At 43.1% G+C, this 15189-nt stretch overlaps 1 protein-coding gene across 1 annotated transcript in view; it reads right to left on the minus strand.

Moving 5' to 3' along the window:
• Positions 1-15189, minus strand: part of RTF1 (RTF1 homolog, Paf1/RNA polymerase II complex component) — a 106185-nt gene that overhangs the window by 34567 nt on the left and 56429 nt on the right. The window contains exon 11 of the mRNA XM_040332122.1: positions 5384-5491. Within this exon, the coding sequence (XP_040188056.1) occupies positions 5384-5491 (108 nt within the window). The remainder of the gene's footprint in view (positions 1-5383; positions 5492-15189) is intronic.

Consider the following 15189-nt stretch of genomic DNA (forward strand, 5'->3'; position numbering starts at 1 on the left):
TGTCTACAGCGCATGCGCACTGAGAGTACCACTTTTGCTAATGGCATTATTTGGGTTAATGCCTTACTTCCGCGCATGCGCTGGGACCTCATAGCCGCTCCAGCCAATCACAGCACCGAAGCGGCGATAACAGGAAGAAGATGCAAGGGCACATGGCGGCGGGGGTGAGGAGGACTTCGGGGGCTGCGATCTCAGGTAAGTGCCACATAATGAGCTAGTATGCTATGCATACTAGCTCATTATGCTTTTCTCTTCCAGGTTATTTACTTCCTCTTTAAAGCGGGGTTCCAACCACAATTTGCATTTTTTAAATGTATGTCCTTTCATCCTGCGTTTTTATAATATAAATCCGTTCACTTACTATTTTACAATCCGCTGTCGCTCCGCATAGTTATTCAAAAAAGATAGTTTATAAAACGATTGGGGCATTGTGAAGCCCACAAGCACTTACTTCCTGAAAGTCTTGGATGGGGAGTGATAATTGGGTAGCGCACTGCATCCTGGGAAATGATGACACACATTTCCCAGGAGCATTAGAGGGAGATGTCAGAATCCTAGGTGATTCCAAAAGCAGATTTCGTGGAACTGCATAGCAACAGGCATTTCCAGATGAGTAAAAACAAAATGTTTTTTCTCTTTTTTAGGTCTAATGAGCACAATAATGAAAAAAAAAATTGGGATGAAAACTCCACTTTAACAGCCCTCAAGTAACCCATAAAAGACACTGCGTTAAGGACCTCATGTTTTCCGAGTTCTTGGAGCTTGGTATGTATAATATATATAATCTATCGTTACTGTAAACAATGTTTAATACATTGTACATATAGTTTATTATATGGGTAAAAAGTTACCATAAAAATGAAACTCTTCTAGGGCAGGGCTTGACAAATGCTTTGAATCTAGGAGCCAGCTAAAAAAGTTAGGAGACAGTTTTTTTTTTTAACCACTTGCCTACTGGTTACTTTAAGCTCCTTCCTACCCAGGCCAGTTTTCAGCTTTCATCGCTGTCACGCTTTGAATGACAATTACACAGTCACGCAACACTGTACCCATATGAATTTTTTATAATTTTTTTTTTTGCACACAAATAGTTTTCTTTTGGCGCTATTTAATCATCAATGTGGGGTTTCTTTTTTGCAAAAAATAAATATTTTTTCTTATTCACTGATGAGAGGGCATTGATGACACTGCACCGATTAGAGGTCGACTGATATTTGTTTTTCTCTGGCCGATGCCGATATTTAGAAAATCGGGGGGATATACGATAACTATTTTTGCGGCCAATATTTTAGGGCGATTTTTTTATTTTGGCAGGTGGCACTGGCAGGCACTGACAGGTGGCACTGACAGGTAGCACTGCCAGATGACACCAATTGGCACTGGTTAACATTGGCAGGTGGCACTGGTTGGCATTGGCAGATGGCACTGGCAGGCGGCATTGGGAGATGGCACTTGTTGGCATTGGCAGGTTTCACAGCAGATAGTGTAACTGTGAAACTGTCTGAATGCTCTCTGCAGCGCCGTGGTGTGTGAAACTGTATAGAGACAAATTCAGCGTGATGTCGGAGGTGGGCGGGACCCAGCAGCTATCCAGCCAATGATTGGACCATTTGAGAAAGGAGTGGGCTGCATACACCTAGTGGCCCACCCAGATCCCATTGGCAGGTGTTGGAAAGCTAGGTCCCGCTAATTAAAGGGCTTACAATTGACTATTTTGCTGCGTTTCCCACACTGCACGTATGTGAACAGAGTCTAAAGAATATTTACAGCGCCGCCGCCGCCGAACACAGACCCAGCCAGGCCAGCTCTGTGATGCACATGAGGAGATGCCCGCCGTACAGCCCGCCATATGTGCCTGGATAGGAAGATCGGATTCGGCAGGGAGGGCGCATATAGAGGAATTGAGCTTCCTATATCCCTCCATACAGCCGCTGAATTTTTGCAGGAGGGGGTGCAGCTGCCCCCGTTTCTCCTCCTATCCACCTTCTTTTGCTGGCCCCCTCCCAGTTCTAATTTTGGCTCCCCCCAGTGCTCTCCTCCCCCACCACACTCTCCAGCCCCCCCCCCCTCAGTTCTTTCCACCCCTGTTCTCCAGCTCTCCCCATCCTTCTCCAGCCACCATCCCAGTGCTCTCCACTCCCCCCACCCAGTGCTCTCCACCCTTGTTCACTCCCCCCCCCCCCAGTGCTCTCCACTCCTGTTCTTCCCCCCCCCCCCCGCCCCCAGTGCTCTCCAGCTCTCCCCATCACTCCCCAGCCCCCACCCCAGTTGGTCTCCAACCTCCCCCGCCCCCCGTGCTCCACCCCCGTTCTTTTTGGCCCCCCAGTGCTCTTACGCTCCACCCATCCCTCTCCAGCCCACCAGTGCTCTTCGCCCCCCTGTGCTCTCCACCCATTTTTTGGCTCCGCCTCCAGTGCTCTCAAGCTCCCCCCCCCAGTACACTCCACACCCCACCATTGTTCTCTTTACTCCCCCCTTCATTTTGCCCCCACCTATGTGCTCTCCAACCCTGCCAGTGCTCTCTCTGCTCCCCCTCCACTACGCCCCCACCCATGTGCTCTCCAACCCCACCAGTGCTTTTCACCCCTACCCCTGCATTTTGCCCCCACCCATGTGCTCTACAAACCCCACCAGTGCTCTCGGCTCTCCTTAGTGCTCTCCAGCCCCTGTAATTTCCACCCCTGGTGCTCTCAAGCTCCCCCCCCATTGCTCTCCCCCCCCCCCCCAGTGCGATCCACTCCCCCCTGTGCTCTTCACCCCTGTTCTTTCTGCCCCCCAGTGCTTTCAAGATCCCCCCCGTGCTCTTTACCCCCCACACGCTTAGCCCCCTCAGTGCTCTCCAGCCCCTCCCTCTCAACCTCCCGTGCTCTCCACTGTTTTTTGGCTCCCCCCAGCGCTCTCCGCTCCCCACCCCTGTGATCTCCACTCCCCCCTGCTCTTTGCTCCCACCCATGTGCTCTACAACCCTGCCAGGGTTCTCCGCTCCCCCTTCTCTCCAGCTCCCACCCAGTGCTCTCACTTCCCCAGGACCAAAGGACAGGCTGACTGAGAGCAGAAAATTAGGACTGAACGTGCAGGTGGCCCAGGGACCACGCCATCTCACAGCAAACCGATCCTCTGGAAAGAGCACTGTCCTCATCCAAAACGAGAACAGACCCTGCCTGCTGATGGCGATCATGGATATCCTGCTGGCATGGAAAATACTGTACTGAGAATGAACAACACACCTTTCCACAGACAGGGACTGCAGACTGGCACATGGGGCATAGGAGGGGCTGCAATGATGGGCACAGTGAGACTGCATTCACGGCCACAGTGAGGCTGCACTGGTGAGGCTGCATTGAGCTCTTGTATCATGTCTGCAGCCTCTGAGGGAGTCTGGAGAGGAGTCAAGAGTGGGAGCACCAACGGGATGGGGGTCATGGGAGAAGTCAGATGTGTGTGGACTGTGGAGAGGAGACTATATAGGATAAAACCAAAGCCACCGAGCTGGAGCAGACTGACTGAGCCCTGCACGGTGCATCTGAGAGGAGGTCAGTGACAGCACCGCTAGGCCAGTCTGAGGGGGGGTCACTGATGTAAGGAACCCAGGATGACAAGGAGTAAATAGTTGCTAAAAAAAATATCAGTTTTATTGGTACTTTTTTTTTTTACCAATAAAACTGATATTTTTTTTAGCAACTATTTACTCCTTGTTGTCATCCTGGGTTCAGTTCTTATCCACACTATCCCCTTGGTTCATCTCTTTTCTACAATATTTATTTAGGATGTATTTGGAACTACCAGGATGAGTCCATAAAATAGATTCATCTTAAAACTTTTTCCCTTCGCGTATTCTTTCTGCGGAAGGTGGTCCCTCCCCCACGTTCCGAGTTCCTGGGGTCCCCCTTGATGATTGACCACATATATAAATTAAAAAAAAAGAAATCTCTCTCCAAAATGTATGGTTTTCACTTTCATGAACAAGAAAATAAATGACGTTATGATGTTGCGCTGGGGCTGGTATGAAATTTTTTCCAGGGCTGGATTTTATTCCCAGTCCAGTCCCATGTTTACGCAGCAAAAAGCACATTATCCACAGTAACTTTAATGCTGCGTACACACGATCATTTTTCGGCATTAAAAAAAACGTTTTTCGGATTCTGAAAAACGACAACATTTTTTTCGAACATGCTGCATTTTTAACGACGTTTTAAACAATGTCGTTTTTCGGGTTGTAAAAAATGATCGTGTGTGGGCTAAAATGATGTTAAAAACCTGCGCATGCTCAGAAGTTATGAGACGGGATCCCTCGTTCTGGTAAAACTACCATTTATAATGGAGTAAGCACATTCATCACGCTGTAACTGACAGAAAAGCGCGAATCGTCTTTTACTAACAGGAATTCAGATAAAGTAGCCCAATGGTGGCGTCATTTGCATGGAATTTCCCCTTTATAGCGCCGTCGTAGCTAGAGCATTTTTTTAAAACTATGGTGTGTGGGCAACGTCATTTTAATGATGAAGTTGGAAAACCGTAGTTTTTTCTTAATGCCGAAAAATTATTGTGCGTACGCAGCATCAGAACCACCCACAAACTCCCTGAACTGGTGCACGTTACTCCTACAGTCCACCCTGAAACTACAGAGGTTCAAAGGATAATGGGAGATGTAGCATCAGGGCTGGCCAAAAAAGAAAGCAGAAAGTCAGATCACATTGAAATTCAGCTGAAAGGAGTGAAATAACAGACACGGCATATAGCTGTATACAGCCAAGGGAGTCAAGTTGCATACATTCCAACTAGGGTTGCCAACCCATCCCTTTAAAACAGAACACATATTAATTACACAGGTTCTGTGGCTGATTAAGGAGGTAATTAAACTCACTTGGTACCTTATTTGCATTAAATTAGCCTCAGAACCTGTGTAATTAATATGTGTTCTGTTTTAAAGGGATGAGTTGGCAACCCTAATCCCAACAGTGTGCCTGTTAACATACATAATAAACCTATTGTCTTGGGAAGGAAAACCTGAAGATCATAAGTATTCTTAAAATTGTTCCTTCCCATCTACTTGTCATGCCTTTGCTCCGGTTGGGGTATTCTGCAGCTCTGTGTAAGGAAGTGCTTAATGGCTGTGAATTCTGAGCGCCGTAACATCACCCATAAGCCAAGCCATTGCTTGAAATCTCATGCAGCAGATACTGACACAGGGGAGCCAGAAGCATATCCAGTGACTGGATTAGAGTAGATTTAAAAAAATAGATAAGTACACACATTTTTTTATACAGGTTAGGCAGGATATGCAGAAAGGAAAAGCTTTATAAATAATATTTAGGCTTTTTTGCCCCCCCCCACATTAAACCTTAGTATTTGCCAAATTGAAAAAAAATGTGTTCCCACTTACGTCCTCAATGTCCTGGTCATTGAATTTATAATTCATTGCCTCTTTAATTGACAGCTCTTTTTTGTTGACCTCATCCAATGTTGGAAGCTGCATGCCAGCTGAAAACATCTACAAAGTTAAACAAATATTTAGATTCATCAACCTTACAGAGTGTGAAGTTTCTTGAAGAGACTTAAATAAAAGCTCCCTTAGGAGAGAGCCATTACTGAACATGATCAGAGAAACATTTGAGGTTTCTGGGGTATTATCTATAAATGCATACTATAGGAAAAACATTAGTTATGGCTCAATAAAGACCAAACCGATAACCATATGCAAGACATGAATGTATTAAACCAGTGGGTAACTAAACCAATGGACAAGCAAGACTTGGGATAACACACGCTTGATAACGTTTTAATTAAGAAGCCGACAAAGCGGAAAATAGAGAGAGGGCGCTCAAGAGAATTTATTCACAGGGACCATATACTAAAGGACATTTTTGCAATATAGCCCATTAACATCCATTTCACAAGTAATACGTCACAGAAAAGAGATCTATGTGCTTGTTTACACGTTGCTTTGCATTTTGAAGACAGACGCTGCATGCCCTCCTCACCACCTGAGCATGGCAGGAGGTATATCCACTTAAAGAGGAAGTAAACCCTGGTGGGCTTTTGTTCTCTCCTTCCCTGCAAAGTAAAGGCATGATGTGTTCGATAATGTGCTAATATGCGATGCATACTAACACCTGCAAACAAAGCCTGCATTGTCCCCGCTGCAGGCAGCATCCATCTTTGCCCATCTTCCTTACGGGGCTGCAGACTCCGACTCTGTAAATGGCCAGAGACGCGAGACCTCACTCCCATGCAAGCGCGCAGGAGCACCCGGTCACGTTAGCATGAAAAACAAGACACAGGCCGGTCACATCTCCTGAATGGCGCACTTTATGATATATTTACCTATAGGTAAGCCTTATTCTTGGTTTACCTATAGGTACAACTTCCCTATGGAGGTTTACAACCTCTTTAAAGTAGGGGTGTAACGGATCAAAAAACTCACGGATCGGATCGATCCTCGGATCAGGAGTCACGGATCGGATCATTTTCGGATCAGCGCAAAAAAAAAAAAAATGTGTGTGTGTGTGTAATATATATATATATATATATACACACACACATACATTTCACGGGTGGATTAAAGAGGAAGCAGGTGAGGCTGTTTGGGACTTGTTAAAAGTACAATCTTGATGTTTTTACAGCTATATATATATATATATATATATATATATATATATATATATATATATACATACATACATACATATACATATATATATACATATATATATATAATTATATATAGCTGTAAAAACATCAAGATTGTACTTTTAACAAGTCCCAAACAGCCTCACCTGCTTCCTCTTTAATCCACCCCCCCCTCCTCCTCTCACACTAGTGCTTCTCTGCTACTATTCCCTCTCCATGTCGGCTTGCCAGAGCCCAGTGCACAGCGTGACACGCCTCCCCGGGGAGGCGGGGAGGCGTGTCACGCTGGGCTCTGGCAAGCAGACTGGGTGGAGCAAGATCGCTCCGGAGCTAGGCCGAAGCCGGGGACTTTCCTAGGCCTAGGCTCCGGAGCGCTCCGCGGATCGCGGGGTGTGCCGATCCGAACGGGGTGGCCCGTTCGGATCACGGATCGGTGACGATCCGTTACACCCCTACTTTAAAGTGGTTGTAAATTTAGAAGTTTTTCTATGCAGCAGCCCCCCTGATATTTACCTGAGCCCATCTCGATCCATCGATGTTGCAGGAGTGTTTCGGCTGCCTGAGACTCTCCCTCATTGGCTGAGACGGCAGCAGGGCGCCATTGGCTCCCGCTGTCAAAGTTAGAGAGACAATGAGGGGAGAGAAGAGCCATTTAATTCTGGATAAAATGAGAATCGATTTTTTTGCTTAGAATAAAGATCACGATTCTCAAAGTAAAAATCTTCTTTCACATTTACTGAAGCGTATTTGTTCCCAAAAAAATGCTTTTGAAAGACCGCTACGCAAATGCCGTGTGACATTAAATATTGCAATGAGTGCCATTTTATTCTCTAGGGTCTCTGCTTTAAAAAAAAGATAGATAGAGGGATAGAGATTATATAATCTCTATCTATTCTTTTTTAAAGCCGAGACCCTAGAGAATAAAATGGCACTCATTGCAATATTAAAGCGGAAGTAAACCCATCCATAAAACAGTTTATTTTCTGTCATGTGCCGGAAATGTAACATTCCCATTGGTTGTACTCTCAACCAAACTGTCAAACCATCAAATGGCTTGTATCATAACTGATCACATGTGTAGCACCATGGCAGTTGTAGATTAAACAGAGGCAAAGATGTCAGCTTCCTTGGCTGAAAATTATGGGAGGGTTTACTTACACTTTAAATATCACACGGCATTTGCGCAGCGGCCTTTCAAAAGCATTTTTTTTTTAAACAAATACACTTCAATTAAAAAAAAAAAAACAAAAAAAAAAACTCAATCACACACATACACACAATAACTTCTTCTGGGAAGCCCCCTCTCCCGGCCCTCAGAACCATTCACCTATGCCCAAACCTGGCCCTGCTCAAAAAAAAAAAAAGGTTACTTTTCAGAGATAAGATCTCAGCGTTTCCGAGCTCGGAAAATCAATCCAGGGTGACCACAGTTCCACAAACTTCTAGTAGTTTCCCTCAATGCTTGCAGTTATTTCCTCCATTCTCTTTTTGATTGAGTTCAGCAACCTACACCTTAATAGTTGGGGTAACGCTTGTATTCCAATGTCTGGGGATAATTATTTGTGCAGCGGAGATTATATAAAGGAAGCAATCCCCTTGTGACCTCTCGCGTAGACCCTGGATATATCGGGATATATGGGGATTTCTGTAACAAGGGTGTATATTTGAAATACCGATTGCCAGAATTCTTTACTCTGTGGACAATTCCACCAAATATGGATCATTGTGTCTACTTCTCCACATCGCCAGCACACCTCAGGGTACATCTGAAAGATTCTATGTAGCCTCTCTGGACATCTGTACCATCCAATTAAGATCTTTCTTACATTCATCATTCATATCGGATGCCATGCATTTTGGCTGACAGCCTTTTTCGAATGGATCCGATTGAAGTCCATGATTCCTAATAGTACCGTCCAATCTTCCAAGTATGCTCCAAAAGCACATTTAATCCGTGACCATCACCTTGAAGACACTGGTGAAAAAAAACTGATGTGCTTCCTGTAAAGGAGGGGTTATATAAGAGGGGAACTTCCTGTCTTTTGGTGTGCCAGCGTCCATTCACCTATAGGTGGCATATAACCCACATATTAATTAGTATGGCTGCTCTGTGTCCCGTGATGTACGATAAAGAAATATGACTGGCGTTTGATGCCTCAGGTACCAGACATTTAGCCTCCCTTTTAATTCAAAATGACCTCATTATTCCCTTTGCTCACATAGGCTTTTAATTTTTTCTCATATTTCCATCTTGGGTTAGGATTCAGCCATTTACAGAAGTTTCTCTAGAAATGTTATAGTCCTAGCATCAGATGTCTCTTCTGGTCCGTATTCATCATCTGCCTGCCATCTGTATACTTGCTGGTTCTTGTAGTCCAAAACATCTCTCCAAAATATTTTTTGTTCAAGTTGAATCTCCTTATGATATTTCTGAACCCCTTCTTGAATGTTTTTTTTTTTTTCTTAATACTCCTTGGTGTATTAATTTATCCTTCATTTACTGGACAAGATTTTCTGTTTTATTTAAGTTTCCTCCTTTTAACAATCTCCAGGAGCTCAGTTTCTTTCTGGTTGAAAAATTTGTACCAATCCTTCATAAGACTTTTTTTCAGATACTGTCATTGGGGAGATATATTCCACCTCAACTTCCTAGCTGTTATTTTTTTCTGAGATATACATCTCAAGGGTGGTAATATCTCAGACTCTTAATTGTTTCTCCATGTTATGTTTTAACCCTTTCGCTGCCAAGCCCTGTGCTCCATTTTGTACACTCTGGTGGCCAGACCATTTTTGCACTTATCCAATGCTTTTTAATTTTTCACTTACAGTATTCAGAGTTTGTGAAAGACCAACAAAACCATATATTTTCTGAAAGCACATAATCAGTAGAATAAAAAGAAGCTGCTACTGATTTTTTAGACCCTGCGGTATTTGCGCAAATGTTTATCAAAGCAATATATTTGCAAAAAAATATACACTAAAACCATTATTAGCAGATAAAAAAAACCACAACAAATTATTACTACTAAATATAAAAGCATAACCTGTTTTGAGTTAATAACAAATATTTGTAATATTTAAATTGCACCATTTTTGCGAAATGGTGAAAAATCGAACGTACACAAAAAAATAAATATCCAAAAAAACAAAAAAAAAAAAAAACTGAGGGTTTTCATTTTTCCCTTACAGCTTTCAGAATTTGTGAAAGACCCCCAAAACCATATCTTTTCTGAAACCATATCTTTTCTGAAAGCATATGACCTCTAGAATAAGGGGTGCTATAATTTTTTTATGGTGGTCTCTTCCTCAGACTCAGGAACGTGATGACCTCGGAATTGCATCTCCAGTGGGATGTGGCATTCCTGGAGCATTATGTCAAAGAAGACATGGTTCCCAGGGGTCTAAGGTGGGATGTACACCCCCAACAGGGGGACCCAGACTTTGATTCCTGGTTCCAATTTTTTAATTCAAAGGGTATTTCCCTTTTGAAATTTTTAATAGAAAAGAAGAAAACTAGGATGACCGCTCTAGATAGAGAAATAAAGGAAATTAAGGAGAAACTCCTATCTTCCAAATCTACTACAGAATATATTACATTATCAACCAACTTGAGGAATCACTTAGAGAAGGAAGAAAAAGACCAAAAGAACAAAAAACAGAAGAAGTATACAAGGGATTTTGCTGATTATAAGGCCGGGTCAGTATTCAGCTGGCAGGCCAAAATAAGCACTGATCCCAATGTCAATGCTTCCAATTTTGAAATGGAGGTATCACAGCCCTCCACTAGTGAGGCCAAAGTTCTTTCCTTTTCACAACCATCTATGACTCAGGTCTCTATGCCTAAAGACATGAGACAAAACACCACTGGAACAGGGCCTAGAACTCCCAACTATTCCAATGGTGGTCCCCCACCCCCAAATAGGGGAAGGGGTAAAGGTATGAAAGGGAAACCACAAGGTCATAAAGAAAGATCAAGAGATAGATCCTACCATGATCGATCACCTTACAGGAGAGAGGATTATTTTGCTTACCCCCCTAGATCATACGGTACACCAGGTGGACCACGTACACCTCGATATGACTATCCATCTAGGACCCACGAGTCCCATTATGGTTATATGGGAAGGGATGACGACCACTTTGATCGACCGCCCTATAATTATAATCAAAATCTGCCCAAATCCACCCATCCGGGGGATTTTCACAGGGGACCAGAGAACTTCCCCAGGGGGGACGAACGAAACGGGGGACGAGAGGGGGGAGGAGGGCCAGGAAGAAAAAGGAGAAGAGTATAACATTGGCGGGAATTTTTAACTTAAGTTCAGCTGAATTTACCAATGCAGAGAAAGTGGTTTTAGACAAGGGCTTAAAATTTGCTCCATCCAGAACTCTCAATAAATTTAATACTTTTATTGATGTACAAAAGTTCGTGAGAAAAATGAATATCCAAAGGTATTTTATTTCCAATCCCTGTAGACCGAGTCTCCCAGAGGTTACTACAGAGATTATACATACGGGGCTTTCTAACCCTTCCCTCTTTAACCCTTCATGTCCAATAGCACCTAGTGTCAAAGTGTTCAGAGATTTAGTCATCAAAGATTTGGAAGAACTTCCTGTCAAAAGGAATTATTCTGACCCTAATATTAAACTTGGATTAAAGACATTATGTGAAAGGAGGGATCTGGTGATCCGTCCTGCGGACAAGGGAGGAGGGATAGTGGTTCTTGACAAAACTGCTTATAACGAAGAGATGTATAATATTCTGGGGGACAGTTCCACATATATTAAATTACCCTCGAACCCCACTTCTAAATTTAAGGTTTCTTTGAACAAACTTATTGATATGGGGGCTAGAAAGGGAATATTGGACAATAAAGAGAAGAGTTACCTTGTGCCTAAGGTTCCGCGTATACCAGTCATGTACTACTTGCCCAAAGTACACAAAAATAGTACCCGTCCACCAGGGCGGCCTATTGTAAGTGGTATTAATTCAATAACATCCAGAGTAGGGAAATACATAGACTACCATCTCCAACCTATTGTGAAAAGTATACCCTCCTACTTGAAGGACACCAGACACACTATCGCCAAATTACAAGAGGTACCCTATACGGAGGACCTTTTATTAGTCACAGCTGATGTGGCCTCGTTATACACCAGTATTGCCCATCATTTAGGCTTTCAAGCTGTTGACCGCTTTCTGGATAGAGTAGAAACTATTCCTGTGATACAGAAGTTATTCATCATGGACCTGTTGAGGTTCGCAACTTCTCACAACTATTTCTGGTACGGAGGTGACTTTTATCTACAAGAGAAAGGTGTAGCCATGGGGGCCAAGTTTGCCCCCAGTTTGGCTAATATTTTTATGGCCAAATGGGAGGAGGATGTCGTCTATGCTCTAGAGCGACCTGAGATCGCTCTGTGGGCTCGATATATAGACGACATCCTCCTCCTATGGAAAGGGGATCGTACCTCCCTTGATACCTTCATGACTATCTTGAATGACAATCAAGTTGGGATTTGTCTCTCTTATGAGGCGAGTCCCTTAAGTATACATTTCCTTGACCTTGAAATCTTTATTGAAAACCATCAACTTAAAACTAGGACATACTTTAAAAGCACGGACCGCAACGGGTTCATCCCACAGGACAGTTGCCATCACCCGTCCTGGCTAGGCTCGGTGCCCCGTAGCCAGATGCTTAGACTAAGACGGAACTGCTCTAACTTAAATGATTTCAAGGTCCAGGCACAAACTTTGAAAGAAAGGTTTGTGGAAAAGGGATACTGTAATCTGGCCATAGAAGAAGAAATTAAGAAAATCTCTGCAGTAGATAGGTCCACATTGACTGTGGAAAGGGTCAAAATAGCACAAGATAACAAATTTAAACACTCGTTCTTCACCACTTTTTCCACCCAATACAGACAAATTAAAAGTATCATTCAAAAACACTGGGCAGTTTTGAAAAATGATCCCTTGTTGGGACCGGTTCTTCCTGCACAAGCAGGTGTGATTTATAGAGGGGCTGTCCCTCTAAGAAATCAACTTGCGCCAAATATACCAGACCCTCCAGGTAAAATTTCCTTTTTCCCTTTATCCAAAGGCTATCACCCTTGTAGAAAGTGTAAGGTATGCTTACATAATTCTAATAAGAGAAAAACAGTTAGCTTTACATCATCAGTAACCGGCCTTGTATTCCCCATGAAAATATTTTCCACGTGTGCCACCAAACACGTGGTGTATCTCATTACCTGTCATTGTGGGAAACAATATGTGGGCCGCACCATTAGAAGTTTCACCATAAGGGTAGGGGAACACATAGCCAAAATCAAGAAGGGGTGCACAAAACACACTGTACCCAGGCACTTTCTTGAACAGCATAATAAAAGAATTGAGGGGACGACCTTTCAGGTTATTGACCACTTCGTTCCTCACTGGAGAGGTGAGCCCAGTGTTCGGGGTGTATCAAAGCTTGAGGTCTTCTGGATCTACCAATTGAAGAGTTACGTCCCCCACGGCCTCAATGTGGAGTGGGACGTTAACTCCTTCATCAACCAGTCCTGATTTATATGACCAGTATTAATATATTGGAATTTTATAAGTCATTGTGTATTTTTTCTATATATATTTTTTCTGTTTTTTGAAGAATCTTTCCATTTTTCTACTTACTCCCAGGACACCATCTACAATCCAAAAAGTAATTTATAATTTTCATAGATTATTAATAGCTTAATAATATGGGACGATTTAAATGGTCATTATTTTCATCATTTTCGTTTTTGACCACTAGATGGCGCCTACATATGAGAGTTGTGTTATGTAGCAGCCCATGAATATAGGTGGTATGGTGATTTCATTTACCAATTCCCACCACCAGGAGGCCCTCCATACATGTCTCTATGTTCTAGCCATTCTTTATGTTCCCTTTTCCTCTGATATTTTCCCTGTCACATCTCTACTGATCGCCCTGTGATCCATTATAGATCAATGAACCTCCTTGACGCACTAATTTGCAGGTGCAGTTGTGTTTACACACTGGCACAACGTCTGCATATCTCCTTACTATGGAGCTGTGTCATGAGGGGGCGGGGCTAGCGTCGGCCTATGATGCGCTCCGCCTCACTAGACTCACACATGCTGGGACTGGTGCTGATTGGCCCATCCTCCTGGAAGGGAGGGGAGCTGAGGGGAGATCATGTTGATGGGCTGATACACAGGAGATGTCATTTCCGGGCGCCTGGAGCGCTTGTAACATACACAGGGAAGATAGGTGTTTTTTAACCATTGGATTGAATAGATGTCATTTCCGGGCGCCTGGAGCACACGCCCACCGGAAATGTCAGCAATTGGAACGCACGCCATTAACGATGAGTGCTGGTCCCATGGGGGTAAGTAGAGATGGTATTTAAAGCGCAGGAGGATAAGATGATTCAGATATGCACCCCAGTAGAAGTATTTTGATACGAAACCGGTCGGGCATCTGATCATATCCATCCTACACTGCGCACAGCTACTTTTATCCTTCTCTGAAGTGTGTGTGCCTTGATGCTAAGATTGCTTTTGCAGTGCTGCTTTCTTTTTTGGTGTGATAATGGTTTATTGAGAATCCCTTATTTGAGACTTTTGGGAGCTTATCCTTATTTTTGAAATTTTTAATAAATTTTTTATGCGATGAGGAGGTGTTTTTTCTTTTCTTTTTAATTTATACTGGTACACTGGATCCCCTGAGAACTCCAACTACCTCCAGGAATATCATCATTACTGTCACCAGTTCCAGATCCCTGGTTTAATCAGAGTGGAAAGGTCCCACCGGAAAAGAGCTTTAGGAGTGCCTGGAAAGTTACCCCTGTAAGGCAATCGGCCTACGCAAGCCTTGAAGACCCCCCACCGTATGGTGAGATGTGGGTCTACTCCATCCGGTAAGGGCACAACTTATTTATTTCTACTGCTGATTTTGTCTGGAGATAATACATCGTTTACCATAAAGATTGATGTTCCCTGGGACTGTATAAATTTTATGCATACAAATCATTTATATGCACTAAATGGGACTTCATGGTTCATGACAACCATTGTTCTTTTCTACTTTGACACTTTATGAACATCACAGTTACTTGTTTTCATTCATGTGCACAGTTTTTTACATTGTGGATTTCACTTCCCTGTTGATTGGGAATGGGGTTTGAGTCGATACACTCATTATTCACGATTTATTGATCCAGGTACTCACCTGATTGTGGGGGAGTCCCTTTGATCTCTTCATATGTACTCACTGTTCAAGTCTTATCGATTTTGTTGAGTCTGATATTGCCTTACAGGGCATTTGTGTTTTTATTGGCGCCACATTTTTTCTTTATATAATTTTTTTTTAGACCCAGAGTTATTTACGCAAATGTTTATCAAATCAATATATTGGCAAAAAAATACACATACCATTATTAGCAGATAAAAACACAGCCAATTTCACGAAATTCCTGCTAAATCCCTACTAAATATAAAAGCTTAACCTGTATGGAGTTAAAGGTTCATGTTTTTTCACCTTAATGCATTCTATGCATTAA

Source organism: Rana temporaria, chromosome 13, assembly GCF_905171775.1.
Source record: "Rana temporaria chromosome 13, aRanTem1.1, whole genome shotgun sequence".
NCBI classification, from domain to species: Eukaryota; Metazoa; Chordata; class Amphibia; order Anura; family Ranidae; genus Rana; species Rana temporaria.